Raw genomic sequence first — 18,388 nt, 5'->3', positions numbered from 1 at the left:
CATTTTTGCATTTTTATTTGTCTAAACGCTGCACTCCACAGCCTAAAAGTGTGTTGCAGTCTTTAGTCAGTATTTGCTATACATTTTTTTTTTTTTTTTTTTTTGGGGGGGGGGGCACTTTTTCAAATTTTGAGGGGGGACGTGTCCCCCCCCACCCCGTCCCCCCGGGATCACCGCCCCTGCACTGCACCCACTTGATCACTCAGTTTTCCCAAGAGAGTTATGTCGCCAATTTTTTTTTTATGAGGCCGCCATCCATCTCCAGCCTAACCGCTCACGATGGTGGTTTCCTGCGTTCTAAATTACCTCTCTAATTTATTTCATATTTCTTTGATCTTCTTTGTATGCTTCATATATGTTTATTGTATGATATAATTTTACATGATTTTCTGTTTAATTACTTTTGTTAACATTTGATTCATTGTATTTGTTATTGTTCTAATTTTAGTAATTTGAGTTTGAATTTGTTTCTTTTTGAACGCAGAAATAAAACCAAACAAACAAAAAACAAACTGAAGCTTTCGGTGCATCTATGACAAAATAGACCGGAGCAAATGTCAAATCACCCAGGTACCTCTCTCCCCCCCCCCCCCCCCCCTCTCTCTCTCTCTCTCTCTCTCTCTCTCTCTTTCTCGATCGAACTCTATCACTCTCTTTAACCATTTTGTACTCTTCCTTTTTTGTTTCTATGGTGTCATATATGCCATTTTCTTTCATTCAGTTCATTGAACAAAAAAGTATTTATTATACAGAGAGAATATGTGGGAGGAGAGACACAATAGGAACTGCAAGTCCAAGACATTAAAATATCAAAATAAATATTTATCATGAAACTCAACAATGATATCAAGCGAGAAACAAACCATGATTTTGGAGGTGGGGTACTGAAAGTGAGCAAACTATTAAGATGCCTCCCAGTGCCAATGCATAAGCTGTTTTGCTTATATACATAATGAGAGTAGATATCTTTGGTTTTACCACTGCACATACAAAATATTCAGTAAAATAGTAAGGAATGTTAATTTTTTTTCATTATCTAAATGCAACATTAAATGGGGTTAGTTTCATGTAGAGCTTTGTCGTGAGGGGATCTTTGAACACACATTTTGGAAACAAGAAATTAAACACATGTTAAGCCCCCTCCCTCCTCCTCCTCCCAGAAGTTGTTTTTTTTTTAATGAAGAACTGCCATGAGTCTCTCCTTCATTTCACTGCTTCTTCAAGTGTCTTGATCAGGTAATGATGGTTAGCATAGATTATGTGGTTGATGTCATGATCTATCTACATTTAAAAAATCAAGAGTATGTGCTCCTTGGCATTCTTGCACTACGGTCAGACTAGAAACATTTCCATCCCAACATTTCCAGCAACATGATTTCGATCCAGCTTTTGTAGAGGGGTTCTGGTCTGGCGGAGAAGTCTCTGGGCTGCGAGGGGTTCAAATCCTTGTCACAGCGCTTATTTACTTGGGGATGACATTAATGTACATATGCCACACTCCACGCCGTGAGGAAAATGGATACCCGGCAGGACTTAATTCCTCAAAAATGGTTGAGCTCTGTAATGGTATCGGTGCGCCAGGAGTGGCTGCCAGACACGAGCGCCATACAAGACTCCAATATTATCATTATTATTCAACACAGTGCAGGATTAAGGGCCTTCCTCCTCATATTCCCAGTTGGTCTAACTAACAAACTACAAAGTCAAAGCAGTGAGTTGGTATCATGTCTCTTGAAGGAAGTATTCAGCTAAGGACTTCAGGGCTTTACCACGGTGAGAAATTTTGTTCTTCTCTTCATTTGGCATCTCAGCATATCTGCAAAAATATGTTTAATGACAATGTTTCTTAATTACTAGGAGTCAATCGCTTTGAATGAAATAAATGAGAATAGTTATAATAATAAAACGGTGCCTATAAAGCCAGAGGAAAGCAACTTTCTAGCCATAAATGCATCTCCATCTAAAAGATAGGCATGATAGCAATAATCCAGATGACTTTTGAACAATCTCATAAGATCACTGGCTACACAAACATAAGAAAAGAAAAATTGATTTTTGTTTAATTGGGGAAGGAGATCTACAAGGTGAGATGTAACTATAAGAGCACGATTTTGTATTCCTAGCCAGGCACCTCTCTCCCTATAATTAATGGCAAGCATGAAAATTAGCGATATTTAACATGAATTTGTGTCACCACAGACAATTAACAAAAATTAAAAATTCCTCTTTTCATGTGAGGGAAAGGTTGTTGCATTTGTTCGAGGTGGAACAGTGTTATACTTACGTTTGATCAAATCCATCCGGTAGGAAACAAGGATCCCAGCCAAAACTTGGGGGTCCTCTGGGTTCAACTATCCTACCCTGCATCAAAGAGTAGAAAAATGTAGAATGGAGACATCATCCGACATGAACAATTTCTTTGTAATATCACATTCATACAAGCAAATTCCTAAAGCTCAAACTAAGAATTTATTAAAAATAATAGAAATACATTGCTTCATCCTTGCCATTATTTCACATTCTGATTTTGTTTCCACTATTAGCACTACCACATTACCACACAAAGTCGAGGACACCCTTAACAAAAGGATGGTTATTCCAGTGCCGCCTTGTCAAGAGTTTTAAGAATCAAATGATATGGAGTGGATTATAGGAGCTAGGCTTCTCTTTCTAGGTTGGCTGCTTACAATAGTGCCATTTTACAAACCAAAACAGAAGCAATTTTTAAAATTCGAGTTTGATTGTAATCCATTATCAGGTTCTCAGAATATCGTGATTACAAGCTATTTTTCATATACATGTATGACCTTTTGACCTTTGACCTAAATTACCCCAAAATGTACTCAGCTCATTACCTCTGCAAGATTCATACATGTTTTGAGTTTGATGGTAATCCGTCCATCGTTTCTAATGATAATGCGATCACAAGCTATTTTGCATACATAATGGGCCCCATGACCTTTGAACTCGTGACCCCAAAATCTAATCAGTTCATTGGCTCTGCAAGATACAAACATGACCTAAGTATAGCAGGAATCCATCAATCGGTTCTTGAGATAACGTGATCACAAGCTATTTTTGCATACATAAGGAGCTATGTGACCTTTGACCCATGATCACGAGAATGGGACGGACGGACGGACTGACGGACGGACAACCCAAAACATAATGCCTCTGGCTACTTCGTAACGGAGGCTTAAAAAAAACATGGACATATTGCACAACAAAAAAGCCCTCTCATGCCTATTCCCTCACCTCTGTCTTTCCTTGAAAAAGCTGTACTGTTTTGGCAGCATCTCCTGTTGAATATGCAAATGTGCATAGGGCATATGCAGATTTGTCTTCCCACCCAGTCAGTAGCCTGTGAAGCCCTAGAAATGGAGGATTCGTCGAGGGAAATACATTACTGAAAATTAAGATGGACAAGCACACAGAATCCTTAGGTAATTATTGACTGCTGCATATTTTCAAATTACTATCATTGAATAAGCAAATCATGGAATACATTTTCCAAAAATAAATATATATATTTTCTAACTTGTGGAAACCTACAAAATGTAGGATATAAGAGTGCTGGAAGAAAAATGAGGAGCACAGACTAAATAAGTTGGTAGATATCAAGTGCATTATAATCCCAAAATTATAAAATATAGAATATCTAGTAAGTCAGGGAACATATTTTCAAAGAAGAAGATTTAGACGTATTATTATCCCTTTTATTTATCTGTTTAGAAGGCACGAAGTGAACATGCAGCAATCTACATTTATTTCTGTCCAACTCAGAGCACTTAGGTTATTTTATTTTCAATCAATTAAATTCAGTCCACTTCACTCCACTTCATTTCGGTACAATTAATTTCAGTTCAATCAAGTTCCGTTCATTTCAGTGCAAATTACAGTTTCAGTTCAATTATTTATTAAATGAATCACTTTTGTATAAGATTTCATTTAGTGCTTTTTCTCTTCTTCAAATATTATTGCTGCTAATAGTGCTTTAAGGTTGAACTACTAAGTAGTTTGCATATCATTTTGATTAATAATTTCCAGTACAAACCTGATGGTCCTAATTTATCGAGAAACCACTTTCTGAAATAGAAAGAGAAAAAAGAGATAGGTACATTTCAAGGTAAAATATGAAATATTTGATAATCCAACATACATCGTAAGGGAACCAATAACTAAAAATCAACTGGTCAACAAACTCCCATAAAATTTGACAAGCACAGAATGATTATATTTCATTAAGCCTTAACATTAAATTTTATAGTTTTTTTTTGTTTACATACTGGTAATCATTATGTCTTAATTTTCATTGAGCCTTAACATTAAATGTTACAGTTTTTTTTAATTACGTAATCATTCTGTCTTCTGAAGAATACAAAATATTTTTGGTGCTCTCTCTCTCTCTCTCCCCTTTACATATCAATTTAGATACTGTGTTCACGATCACAAGAACGGGGGGACGGACGGACAACCCGAAAACACAATGACTCCGGCTACTTCGTAACAGAGGCATAAAAATAAAAATCTGGATCATTCATGAATTAATCCAATTTTTTTTTTTTTTTAATTTTTTCCAATTTGTTTCTACTCCACCCATTCTTATCTATCATAAATCAAAAGAGAAATGAATGTCTGCATCAATCCTGAAAAAAATATTATTTGTCATAAACTGTTCTGCCGTTTGTGTCCCTACTCATATGGATGTTCTTATACACTGTTTTAAGATTTCTCTATATACACTGTTTAAAGATTTCTCAAATGAATAACTCTAAATGATACTTACATGTAAGGTCCTGGCATGCCACCTAATGCATTGAAACACAGGCAGGTGTCTTCAACTATTAGAGGACCTTTTATCTGTGAAGAAACACAATAACACAAAAACATTGGACCTGCAACATGCAGTTTAAGGGGAAGTCCACCCTGATATTAATGTGGTTTTGATAGAATCAGATAAAGGAGAGAAACAAGTTTGAGCAAATTCCGATTAAAAATGAGAAAGTTATGAATTTTCGAAGTTGTCCTCAGGGAAACACAAATTGGCAACCCTTTCATTTTCTTAGTTATTGATGACGGAATAGATTTCTTTCATACAGGAGTCATGCAATAATTATATTAAGGGTGCATGCATGATTGAATTTATTTTTTATGGACTATACAAATTTCTGATCTTTTTTTGGTAAAGCAAATGCGAATTGACCTCACAAGATATGTCACATAGTTGCCAATTTGTGTTAGATTGATTGCACCTTTAAAAACTCATAAATTTCTTATTTTTAATCAATTATTGCTCAAACTTTCACTGGCCTGTTTCTCTCAATGTTCTGCTTCTTTTAAAGGGAGTGTCGTGGTCGAGTGGTTTAAGGCGCTTGACTGTAGATGCGAAGGTTGTTGTTTTTAACAAGTTTGGAGTTTAAATCTCCAGTGATTCTTGAGATATCATGATAACAATCTCAATGTATGGAATTTCATAAGGTGACCTCTATGACCCTTGACCTTTGACCTACGTGCTCCAAAATCTAATCAGATTGTCTTCCTATGGTGATACACACTATCATTAAGTTTGAGTTTAAATCTCCAGTGGTTCTTGAGATATTATGATATGGTGATACATACTATCATTAAGTTTGAAGTGAAAATTCTCCAGTGGTTCTTGAGATATCGCGATAACGATCTCAATGTATGGAATTTCATAAGTTGACCTCTGTGACACTTGACCTTTGACCTACGTGCTCCAAAATCTAATCAGATTGTCTTCCTATGGTGATACACACTATCATTAAGTTTGAAGTTTAAATCTCCAGTGGTTCTTGAGATATTATGATAACAATCTCAATGTATGGAATTTCATAAGTTGACCTCTGTGACCCTTGACCTTTGACCTACGTGCTCCAAAATCTAATCAGATTGTCTTCCTATGGTGATACACACTATCATTAAGTTTGAAGTTTAAATCTCCAGTGGTTCTTGAGATATTATGATAACAATCTCAATGTATGGAATTTCATAAGTTGACCTCTGTGACCCTTGACCTTTGACCTACGTGCTCCAAAATCTACTCAGATCGTCTTCCTATGGTGATACATACTATCCTTAAGTTTGAAGTTTTTACATCTCCAGTGGTTCTTGAGATATCATGATAACAATCTCAATGTATGGAATTTCATAAGTTGACCTCTATGACCCTTGACCTTTGACCTACGTGCTCCAAAATGTAATCAGATTGTTTTCCTATAGTGATACACACTATCACTAAGTTTGAAGTTTAAATCTCCAGTGGTTCTTGAGATATCATGATAACAATCTCAATGTATGGAATTTCATAAGTTGACCTCTGTGACCCTTGACCTTTGACATACGTGCTCCAAAATCTAATCAGATCGTCTTCCTATGGTGATACATATGGAGCGCCAAAGGGGCCAATATCAACAGTCACAAAAACAAACAAAGATGCATACAAACAAACAAAGAAGCATACAAACAAAGGACAGAGCAAAATAGACAAAGTACCCAGAAGAAAGGACCAATTAACAAAGAATAAATCAAAGGTCAGAGCAAAATAGACAAAGTACAGGTCAGAAGAAACAGAGGGCGTTTTGGTTTACGGTAAGCAAATAGACATCAGGCACGAAAACGAGAAAGGACAAACTCAAAAGGACATCAGCTCAGCTAGGAACTGACCCTCAAAGGACAACAGAGGGCGTTTTGGTTTACGGTAAGCAAATAGACATCAAGCACGAAAACGAGAAAGGACAAACTCAAAAGGACATCAGCTCAGCTAGGAACTGACCCTCAAAGGACAACAGAGGGCGTTTTGGTTTACGGTAAGCAAATAGACATCAAGCACGAAAACGAGAAAGGACAAACTCAAAAGGACATCAGCTCAGCTAGGAACTGACCCTCAAAGGACAACAGAGGGCGTCCTCGAGGTTTTTTTTCTTTTTAATCTAGGGCCTACTCCAATATAATACGCTGTAGGTCAATACTACAAATATGGGCTTTCATCGAAAGGGTGCGGTGCGGCGCGGTGTGGTGTGCTCAACGCACCCATTCGATAAAAGAGGGGGCCTTTTCTCGAAAGGGTGCGTTGAGAGCGGAGTACCATTTTAACACACCCTTTTGATGAAAGCGGGGGGGGGGGGGGGGGGGGGGGCTTTTTTCTCGAAAGGGTGCGTCGACTAGTCTTTCGCATCAGTCGTTTAAAATGAAGATCTCGGACAGAAGGTAATAGTTGCCAATTTAAGTATATCGAAAATGTATTAAATGAAATGGAATGGTCTTGATTACAGAGTGGTCTCTTTGATGGGGGAGACAGAGAGAAGGAAAAAAGGGAAAGGGAAGATAAAAGGAAAGAAATAAGAGGAAGAAGAAGAAGAAAAGAGGGAAACGGGGGCGAAAGGCTCTTGCCTCCCCCCCCCCCCCCCAAAAAAATAAATAAGAGAGAAAGAGAGAAGGGAAAGGGAAAGGGAAAGAGAATAAAAAAGGAAAGGAAGAAGAATATGAAGAACAGAGGGGCTCTTGCCTCCTCCTCCTCCCCCCGCCAAAAGATAAGTAAGAGAGAGAAGGGAAAGGGAAAGGGAAAGAGAAGATAAAAGGAAAGAAAGAAGAGGAAAAAGAAGGAAACGGAGGCGAAGGGCTCTTGCCTCCTAGCCCTTCTTCCCCTCCTCCCCCCCCCCCCCCCCGCCAAAAAAAATAAATAAGAGAGAGAGAGAAGGGAAAGGGAAAGAGAAGATAAAAGGAAAGAAAGAAGAGGAAGAAGAAGAAAAGAGGGTAACGGGGGCAAAGGGCTCTTGCCTCCTTTCTTTCCTATTCTCCCGCTTTTTCGTTTTTCTCTTTCTTTTCTTTCCTTTCTTTTCTTTTTTTCTTTTCTTTTTCTTTTTTTCTTTTCTTTCCCTTTTACTCTCTTTTTCCCCCTCCCCCTTTTCTCTTTTTCCCGACGGCAGCGCAATTTTACCGACAATATCCTGACAGGTGGGGGGGGGGGGGGGTGTCGCACCCCCACACCCCCTTTGGAGACGCCCCTGCCTTCGCCACTGTTGGCGACCACAAGGCTATCAATACAAATTAAGACATATTAATGAAGATTCTTTTTTAATGTTGCAGAGAGATAAGTATTTTCTCTATGAACTTGTTTAATGGAAAATAAATAATATTAAAAACATGAATACTATAGCGGTATAATGATGAGAGAGATGATTTAAGTCATACTTTTTTTCAATGTGATTGGAGTGGACTTGAGGGTGGGGGGGGGGGGTCCTCCTAAGATCTCGGCCGTTTCACAGCCGATCGCCGCGAAAATGCATATTTATGGTAATTTATGCAAACAAGGTCAGAGAATTCACATTTTTACCCATAAATCATATATAATTCATATTCGAGCATTCTTTTTCACTTCATATATTCGTTAGAATAATAATACGACAACAAAGTTGGAAGAGCCAGTTTATCCCTATGTTATCTCTTGTTTTGATTATTTGTATTTATGTATTATATTATTTTGTTATTTCATTTCATTTCTAACCACAATTCAACTATTTTTACCCAAAATCAAACAAATTTACTTGAAACAAGACCAAATAACCAATGTTTTCTCTTTTTTTAAAAGAATAAATGGTATTTCCATATGTTTGGTACATAAATCACAAAAATGAGCGATTTTAGATTTTTTTGACATGCAAAAACAAAAGGTCACGTGACTCCGCAATTATACGTCCGATTTTCAACAAAAAAATGTTTCAAAAGATGCGTAAGACTCGAAAGAAAAAAGTCATGAAAGAAAAACTGCCGCGGTTCCGGAGTAGTCGCGAAATTACTAGAGAGCACTAATCTTTTTTGGGGCCCTCAAAAATTTGAAAAATCGTACCCCCCCCCCCCCCTTGAACGCCAGGGGGGGGGGGTATCTCCCAAAAACGGTAAAAATTAACGTGTTTTTTTCACAGGGCGGAGCCCTCAGAAGCTCAGGGGTATTAAACATCAAAATTAACGTCGGATGAGCATAATTTTATACCTTATTTGTGACAGTGGCAGGACACAATTTGGTGTTGGGTCCAGAAGCTCAGGAGTTTTGTCCATTAAATAATTATTATTTTATACCTTATTTGTGACACAGGGGTCACGAATTGGCGTGGGGTCCAGGGGGTGGAGCACCCAGAAGCTCAGGGGTTTTGGGCAATAAATAACGGTCAGATGAGCATATTTTTATATCTATTTGTGACACTGGAAGGACACAAATTGGTGTTGGATCCAAGGGGCGGAGCCCCAAGAAGGTGAGGGGTTTTATACATCAAATTATCGTCAGATGAGCATATTTATATATCTATTTGTGACACTGGCAGAACACAAATTCTTCTTCCTCTTCCTCTTCTTTCTTTCCTTTTATCTTCTCTTTCCCTCTCCTTCTCCAACATAAGATGCAAGACGGATATATATCGACTCACCTTCTTTCCAAGAACCATACGGGCCTGGAATTTACTTCCCCCCCCCCCAGCATCTTTGCCTGCGACGCAGTCGAAACCTTCAAAGCCGGACTCTTATGGGAAGCCATCCAAGGGGGTAATATAATCATAGTCCCTCCCCACAACTGCAATGTGATGGGACTTAATTCTAAAATGTTCTAGAAGCAACAAACACTCTCTCTCGAACGATAACGTTCTTATTGGTCATCTTTATATCCCTCTTGAGGATCAGGACCAGGATCAGAACAGATTCTCTCTCTCTCTCTTATTTATTTATTGGCGGGGGGGGGGGGGGGGGGGGGGGAGGGAGGAGGCAAGAGCACTTCGCCCCTGTTTCCCTCTTTTCTTATTCTTTTTCCTCTTCTTTCTTTCCTTTTATCTTCCCTTTCCCTTTTTTCCTTCTCTCTGTCCCCCCCATCAAAGAGACCACTCTGTAATCAAGACCATTCCATTTCATTTAATACATTTTCGATATACTTAAATTGGCAACTATTACCTTCTGTCCGAGATCCTCATTTTAAACGACTTTCGAGAAAAGCCCCCCCCCCCCCCCCCCCCCCGCTTTCATCAAAAGGGTGTGTTAAAATGGTACTCCGCTCTCAACGCACCCTTTCGAGAAAAGGCCCCCCTCTTTTATCGAATGGGTGCGTTGAGCACACCACACCGCGCCGCACCGCACCGCACCCTTTCGATGAAAGCCCATATTTGTTGTATTGACCTACAGCGTATTATATTGGAGTAGGCCCTAGATTAAAAAGAAAAAACCTCGAGGACGCCCTCTGTTGTCCTTTGAGGGTCAGTTCCTAGCTGAGCTGATGTCCTTTTGAGTTTGTCCTTTCTCGTTTTCGTGCTTGATGTCTATTTGCTTACCGTAAACCAAAACGCCCTCTGTTGTCCTTTGAGGGTCAGTTCCTAGCTGAGCTGATGTCCTTTTGAGTTTGTCCTTTCTCGTTTTCGTGCTTGATGTCTATTTGCTTACCGTAAACCAAAACGCCCTCTGTTGTCCTTTGAGGGTCAGTTCCTAGCTGAGCTGATGTCCTTTTGAGTTTGTCCTTTCTCGTTTTCGTGCCTGATGTCTATTTGCTTACCGTAAACCAAAACACCCTCTGTTTCTTCTGACCTGTACTTTGTCTATTTTGCTCTGACCTTTGATTTATTCTTTGTTAATTGGTCCTTTCTTCTGGGTACTTTGTCTATTTTGCTCTGTCCTTTGTTTGTTTGTATGCTTCTTTGTTTGTTTGTATGCATCTTTGTTTGTTTTTGTGACTGTTGATATTGGCCCCTTTGGCGCTCCATAGATACATACTATCCTTAAGTTTGAAGTTTAAATCTCAAATGGTTCTTGAGATATCGCGCTAACAAACTCAATACAAGGAATTTCATATGTTGACCTCTGTGACCTGTGACCTTTGACCTACATACTCCAAAATCTAATCAGATCATCTTCCTATGGTGATAAATACTATTCCCGAGTCTTAAGTTTAAATCTTAAATGGTTCTTGAGATATTGTGATAACGGTCAAACGGGACGGACGTACGGACGGACAACCCGAAAACATGATGCCTCCGGCACCACCTTCGGTGGCGGAGGCATAAAAACAGAGGTAGGAAATCCTTAATATTTGTGAGGTGAAATGTTTGGGATCAGTAGACTATTAGACAATATCAATCGGACTTGCACTGCTTAGCATTAGTAAAGGGGAAAAGTATTTATTATGTGTACGGTACTGTACATGACACAAAATATATCTTTAGGGTCAAACCCTATATATTGACCTAACTATATATTCATTGTAGTCTGTAGAACAATGGGAATACTTATATAATACATAGTATTATGGGACAAGCATTGATAAATACGATTGGGATCTTAAAGTATTGCTTTATTTGATAAACAAGGTAGGGTTGGCTTCATTCTCATAGCTTGCTAGCAAAATACCGGTAAACAATGAAAATTAACTATGTGATGTCCCAGGCGTACTCACATGCTTGACAGCTTCCAGGCATTTTGCTTTGGATATATCATCTGGTTCACCCTGAAATTCTGGTACTGAAGAAACAAAAGAAATGTTTGTAAAAGTTTAACTACTTTTAATGGGTTGCTTAAAGTCTTTTGTATAGTATTGGTATGCCCATCCGCCCCCCCCCCCACCCCTTCAATACGAATTAGTAGTAAAAGTTGTTGTGTTTTATGTTATTGATTTTGTTTTTTACTTTACAGATGATTGGTAATACAAAATTGAACAATATCCAGAAAGACAAAATCAGACAATGTAAGCGATAGCCATTCACAGCCCATTATTTCTTTGCGCACTTTGTTTTTTTGGCGTCTACTAATGCTAGGTTTACGTTATTCTCGGCGGCCACAGCAGCCCTGTGTGCCTGAAACGTAATGCGCCGTAGGATTGGGGCCATTCTCTGTATTCATACTCTCACATAACGTTCATCCAGTTTTACTGCCGCCTACTAGGTTTTTTTCATCCACATCGTGACTGTCGTTGCAAGTTTTGACAGTGTAAAAATCTGACCCGGCATCCACAGCAATCACGGCCTGTCACGTTTGCCCATTCCGTCCCCCACGTTGTCTCACGTCCATCCCGTTTTGTCCACGATGGCCCGAAACGTGATTGCCGTGGCCGCCGGGAACATAAATAATGTAAACCTAGCATCATATCGTCTGATTTTGGCATTCTGTCCGTTCTTGTGATTTATTCTGGTGAGTGCATGACTAAAAACTTTAGGGTGCCTGAATTTGTTGCCATTCTTCATTTTTGTTTAACTTTATTTCCTTTGCATTCAATTTAGATAGAGCCTTTACAGTTAGTCACAAGGCACTTTGCACTAGCTGTATTTAACCTAGCCGCTGGATCCTGGTCAACTATTTTAGCCAGTTCCTATTTCACAGGTTCATCATAAATGTAATTCTTTAATATCCATTGCTACTTGATAAACAGCAAAATACTAACAATAATAACTAACTCATTTATCTCCCCCCCCCCCCATAAAAAAAAATTAAAAAAAACACACAACAACAACAAACAACAAACACAATTGAACAAATTGCCAAATGTCACCCGGTTAGCCCCCCACAATACTCACAATCAATAGCTACTGACTGAACATCAAAGTGCTTTCCAATGATTGCTCTGACCTGAAAAAAGAACAAGGAATAAATAAAAATGCTTTATCACAGAGTTTACAGTTTTAACTAAATACAAATAAAAATTAGAATCCTAATCAAAGGCACCAGCACAAAGGTACTCTACATCAAGATCAATATGTAATGTAGAATATGAATAAGTATGGTCTAGTAGACCCACACTTCAAGAGAGAGATAATCAACCTGAGCATGTATTTGTAAAGTATGAAACTGTAGGAAGAAACTGAAAGAGAGAACAAATTCCCTTGATTTAATCTATGTAACAAACATGTTAAGTCCTCATCAAGTATGTAAATAATCTACATACATGTATATGTCTTGTTTTAATTGTGCAGGGCCTAAGGAGTAAGGATAGCTTTTTTTTTTAAATAATAAAACTGTAAATAAATAAATCAATAAATCAAAGGAGAGAAATTATAATGGCGGCTCGCTTCATAAGTACATGCACAGGGAATTGGGCACTGGGTCCAACAGAGATGGGTCATCATTCATAGGGTCAACAACTGGGATGAAACCCAGTCTGACTTGTCTTTGGTTGGTGCTGGCAAATGGCCTTCCAGTTGGCAAGTTACCCAGCATCTCAAGAACCTGGTGTGTTTTGTATTTCTGTTGAGCGACCTGCAAGTTCTGCAACAATGCGAGCCTAGGAAATGATCTCAGAGTAAGAAATGAATTTATACTGTCTGTACCTCCTACTGTGTCTCGTCCACAGCTAAATATTTTAAATCTGGTCTTGCCCATTACAGTAGGTCATTTTATTTAAACATAAAAAAGATCAAATCTTTAGGCGTAGGTCATATGTAACGTATTAAGCACTTTATTAAAATTAAGGAAAGGTATGTTCCATTACTAACTGAACTTTGCACAAAGCCCAAAGTGTCTTCAATAGATTTTAAAATTTGTTCATCAGTTTAATTTATAATAATAAAAATAGATCACATGTATAATGTGCCTAATAGTTTGTCTCTAGGTGCAGCACATACATGTATTATTACCCCCGTCATCGGATGCAGGCTTACCCGCAATACAATGTCTGCACATTTTCCACTCCCTGGGGAGCATTCCAGCCAGTCGCCATTTTGATCTCTCTCCGAAAGGAGACACTTCCAACAACAGTGTTGACTGGTATTGGAGGGCATAGGCTGTGCATGTGCAAGTCAAGAAGTCTGTTCAATGTACCGAACCAAGCTGGCCAGAAAATACATAAAAACATAAAAACAGCCAACAATATGTGCTGACAGCCTATCAAGAATCTTCACAAATTGCGCAAAAATTATGCAGCGTAGAAATGTTATTCTTCTTTTATAATTATATTTGGTTAATTATGCAAATACATTTTGGCGTAAATATTTACAACTTCACAACATAAACACCACAGCCATATGCTCACTCTGCACTTGGCAAATTCACACTTAGCAGAAATTATTACCAAATTAAAAACCAAATCGCTGAAAGCCTGAAGTCAATCATCATCAAGTCTTTCAATCCGACTCTGAGTCTTCTTTGACTTTTGGCACCAAATTCATCAATGAATGTCTCTTCCTTGTTTTGTTTAAGTTTTAGAACATCCACATTCAGAATGATTCAAGTCATTTGATTGGAATATAAGCGGTTAAATTCAATCAAACGTGAAAATGATGCCTATTCAGCTCAGTGGGACGCGACGCCCCATCCAGATCCAGCAGCATACAATTGTAATCCAGCGGCCAGTGGATAGGTATCGTCTTCTTCGCCTACTCCAGCCGCCCAGTGGTACTACCGGTACTGCCGGTACTGCCCCTGGTACGTAAATCGCCAGAACAAAAACCCCTAACGATTAGTCTAATCTACACTTGACCAACGTACATCATGCTAGTTATTTACCTCTTCAAGCTTGTTCTTGTTTCCTGTCACAAAGTCAATGACCTCCTTGTCGTCTGCATGATTGAATCATACGTCTCCAGTAGTAACGAAGAAAATCGAAGAAACAATGCAGCATGCAGCAGTCGGATTTTTATTAAAGGGGAAAAAAAAAATCTACGGTATCTTTGAAAATCAAACCGTTTTATGGGGCAGCGAGAAAACAGACAAAAACGGTGAAGTAATAGAACATTTTTTGAATAAGAACAGTTTGATTATTTTGAACAATGGAGAGGGGACCAGATTAGACCCACGAACGGGGAAAACATCATGTCTGGATCTAAGTATCACATCTCCTTCTTTGGCGTGTAAGTCTACATGGGGAGTCATGCGGAGTACTTTTGGTAGTGACCACTTCCCAATCTCTCTCCAAGTGTCTCTCGAAAAAAGTACAGATCCGCATAGAGCAAATGCAGGTATGCCTAATGGAAATGTGGTAGAAAAGCCTTTTTCTTTTAAGAATATAAGCTGGTCTAACTTTGCAAAGAAATGTGAAGAAGTATTAAATGGACAGATTACATTAAAAAACACAAATGTAAAGGAAATGTACACCCAATTTATGGAGTACCTAAAAGAAGTTATAAAGGAAGCTGTTCCCCAAAAGAGTAAAAAGAAACAAAACCCGGTCCCATGGTGGACAAAAGAATGTTCTGCTAAAATTAAAGAAAGAAATAAAGCGAGTAACAAGCTCTCTAAAGGTAGAATGATAACGCTGGAGAATATAGATGATTATAGTAACAAGAAAAAAATGGCACAACGAGTTCTCCGCCAAGCAGAACAAAAATATTGGCAAGCGTTTTGCACGAAACTGGACCGTTACATGCCTGAGTCAAAAATCTGGACCTGCATAAAACGACTAAATGGTGTTCCAGGTGCGAGGTCAAAAAATATGTCATCATTGACAGAAAATGACAAAGAAATAACTCGGGAGGATGAAAAGGTGGATGTTTTTGGACGCTACTTTCAATCTTTAGGAATGAGAGAAGATAGGGTAAATGAACAGTATTTAGCTTTAGTAAAGAATAGCATGAATATCCAGGAGAGTGTTATCAATGAACCCTTTTTACTCATTGAATTAGAAAAGGCAGTACAGTCAAAAAAGCGGACTGCCCCTGGTCAAGATAACATTCCTTATGAGGTGTATGAAAACTTTCCTAAAGAAACTAAAAAGGTTATGTTAGATATAATAAACAGGATTTGGGGAACAGGGGAAATACCCCTCCCACTGAAGCACTCTATTTTGATACCAATTTTGAAACCTGGAAAAGATCCCCGGAAAGCGTCTTCATATAGACCCATTTCACTCACATCATGCTTCGCCAAAATAATCGAGCGTTTGATCAAAGAAAGGTTACAATGGTATGTAGAAAAACATGAGTTACTACCTAATTTTATTAGCGGGTTTAGAAAAGGGCGGAGTGCCATAGACAACATAGTTCTCCTAGAAAACGATATTCAGAAAAATATCAATTGTAATGAACACATAATAGCTGTGTTCCTAGATATTGAGAAAGCTTATGATAAATTATGGATAAATGGACTACTATTCAAACTCGCCCAAAAAGGAATAGAAGGAAATTTGTTACAATATCTACAAAATTATTTGACAGGACGTACCTTTCAGGTAAGAATTAATAATACTGAATCAAAAACATATGATATGCATAATGGACTCCCACAAGGAAGTATTTTGAGTCCACTGCTATTTAATTTAATGATTAGTGATATCCCTACAGATCCTTCAGTGCCCTTAGCTGTATATGCTGATGATTTTGTCATATGGGCATCAGGTAGGGATATCCTTCAAATATCAAGCAAACTTCAGGAATACCTGAATAGACTCCAGACTTAGTTTCGCAGATGGGGATTTCGGCTTTCGGCTGATAAGACAGTCCCTATATTTTTTACAAAAAGTACAATGAATCTCTCACCACCGCAAGTAGAATTAGACGGGAAAAAAGTGCCCTTTCAGAATACTCATCATTTTCTGGGGGTAACTTTTGATAAGAAATTGACCTGGAAGCCACACGTGGAAAATGTTGTAAAGAGATGTAAAAGAAAATTGAATATCCTAAGATGTTTAACGGGAACTAAATGGGGGAGCTCTTCTAAATCCCTCGTAAAGGTTTACAGGGCATTCATAAGATCTTTACTCGACTATGGATGTGAGGCCTACGATAGCGCTACTACCACCACAAAAAAGGCACTTGATTCGGTGCAATACCAGGCGCTACGGATTTGTGCGGGAGGACTACCTCTCACTTCCCTACAATCCTTACAAGTGGAAATGGGGGAATTTCCCTTGGATCTAAGGAGACAAATTGTGTCAAGTAAATATAGACAAAGTATCGAAAGATCCCCAAACCACCCATTATCACAAAACATAGGGCCATGTTGGCAATTTGATTATCTAAAGGGAAAAGACTTTCTTAGTAAACCTTTCGGGTATAGAACCCAGAGTAAAATAAAAAACTTCATGACAGAAACTGCCGTACCATCCCCATTTCCGCCATGGCTTTTTGAACCCCCACTGGTTTCGACCGAGTTGAGCTCTCGGATTTCAAAAGCCGACCATCCGAATGAACTACAGCAACAAAGCTTAAAATTGATTAATACAAAATGGTCGAACCAGTTGCATATATATACAGATGGATCTAAGTTTCCGGAGAAGGGCCAATGCTCGGCTGCTTTCTATATCCCACACTTTTCTGTACACCAATGTAAAAGATTGGCGAATTTTACCTCATCGTATAGAGCCGAGTTGGCTGCAATTGTTCTTGCCCTTCAATGGATCGAAGAAACAAACATCTATACAGGTGCAGTCATTTTTAGCGACTGCTTAAGTGCCCTCACAGCCTTGAAACATTTTAGTGACGAATCCTTTGTCACAGAAATATTTATAATAACGACCCGATTGAAATATAGAGGGATCGAAATCGCTTTGGATGGATTCCAGGCCACTGTGGGATAGTGGGAAATGAAAAGGCAGACTTCTACGCAAAAAAAGCTCTAACTCAGGAAATTGAAATGCATAATAAATTGACTTTATTTGAAAAGACAAGTTTAATTTTGTACAGTTCAAAGTTACTTTGGCAAGAAAGGTGGAATGATACCCAATCGGCATTAAAAATCCTTCAGCCAAATGTTATCTCACAATATTCTTGTAAATTGGGAAGAAAAACTGAAACTATTCTTAGGCGACTACGCCTGGGAGTGTCTGGGCTCAACCAAGACCTCTTGCGTTTGGGCACCCACTCCACAGGTTTCTGTGACAGCTGCCCAACATTAGAAACGGTCAGACATTTTTTGATAGAATGTCCAAAGTATATAATAGAAAGGGCCATGTTAATGTCAGAAGTTAATATTTCCAAGGAAGAGGACATTATGATATGTTTACGAAACAGTGACTCTCATGTACAAATGGCAATTTCTCGCTTCGTTTTTAGAACGAAGCGATTATGTAAAAAGTAAAATCAAAAAGAGATGAAAAACAGAAACCGCAATCAATTTGAGCTGAATAGAAGAGAAAATAGGTATTTTGTGTATAACCTTATGCCTACACCTGTATTAGTGTCTTATTTGAAGTTTTGATCGTATAGACCTATATATCTTATTTAGGCCTCTTTTAATTTAAAAAAAAAAATAATGATTGAAACAATTTAACATTATTTATTTGACCAATCGAAAAACATATCTTAATACATACACACAACTTTAGGGAAGTGGAGAGGAGAGAGAGAGAGAAGGATACATGAAATCTGCTGGGAAAAAAAAAAAAACAATTAAAACTTGCTATATATCATTACTCGAAAGCATGTCACCCCAATGATTATAGTAGTTAAAAGTCATGCGCTATATAAATAATCTCATG

At 38.4% G+C, this 18,388-nt stretch overlaps 1 protein-coding gene across 1 annotated transcript; it reads right to left on the bottom strand.

The window, feature by feature from the left end:
* Positions 1 to 721: 721 nt before the first annotated feature.
* Positions 722 to 14,544, bottom strand: LOC583647 (inosine triphosphate pyrophosphatase; the record flags this gene model as incomplete). The annotated part of the gene is made up of 8 exons (XM_030997325.1): positions 722 to 1,816; positions 2,285 to 2,361; positions 3,256 to 3,371; positions 4,055 to 4,086; positions 4,787 to 4,860; positions 11,444 to 11,508; positions 12,558 to 12,609; positions 14,482 to 14,544. Coding segments are annotated over 8 exons (573 nt in total), but the record flags the coding sequence as incomplete, so codon positions are not given.
* Between the last annotated feature and the right edge of the window lie 3,844 nt (positions 14,545 to 18,388).

This window comes from Strongylocentrotus purpuratus, unplaced genomic scaffold (genome assembly GCF_000002235.5).
Source record: "Strongylocentrotus purpuratus isolate Spur 01 unplaced genomic scaffold, Spur_5.0 spur5_scaffold_4, whole genome shotgun sequence".
Classification (NCBI taxonomy): Eukaryota; Metazoa; Echinodermata; class Echinoidea; order Camarodonta; family Strongylocentrotidae; genus Strongylocentrotus; species Strongylocentrotus purpuratus.
The sequence above is the reverse complement of the archived record's forward strand: the minus strand, read 5'-3'. Positions and strand labels throughout refer to the sequence as shown.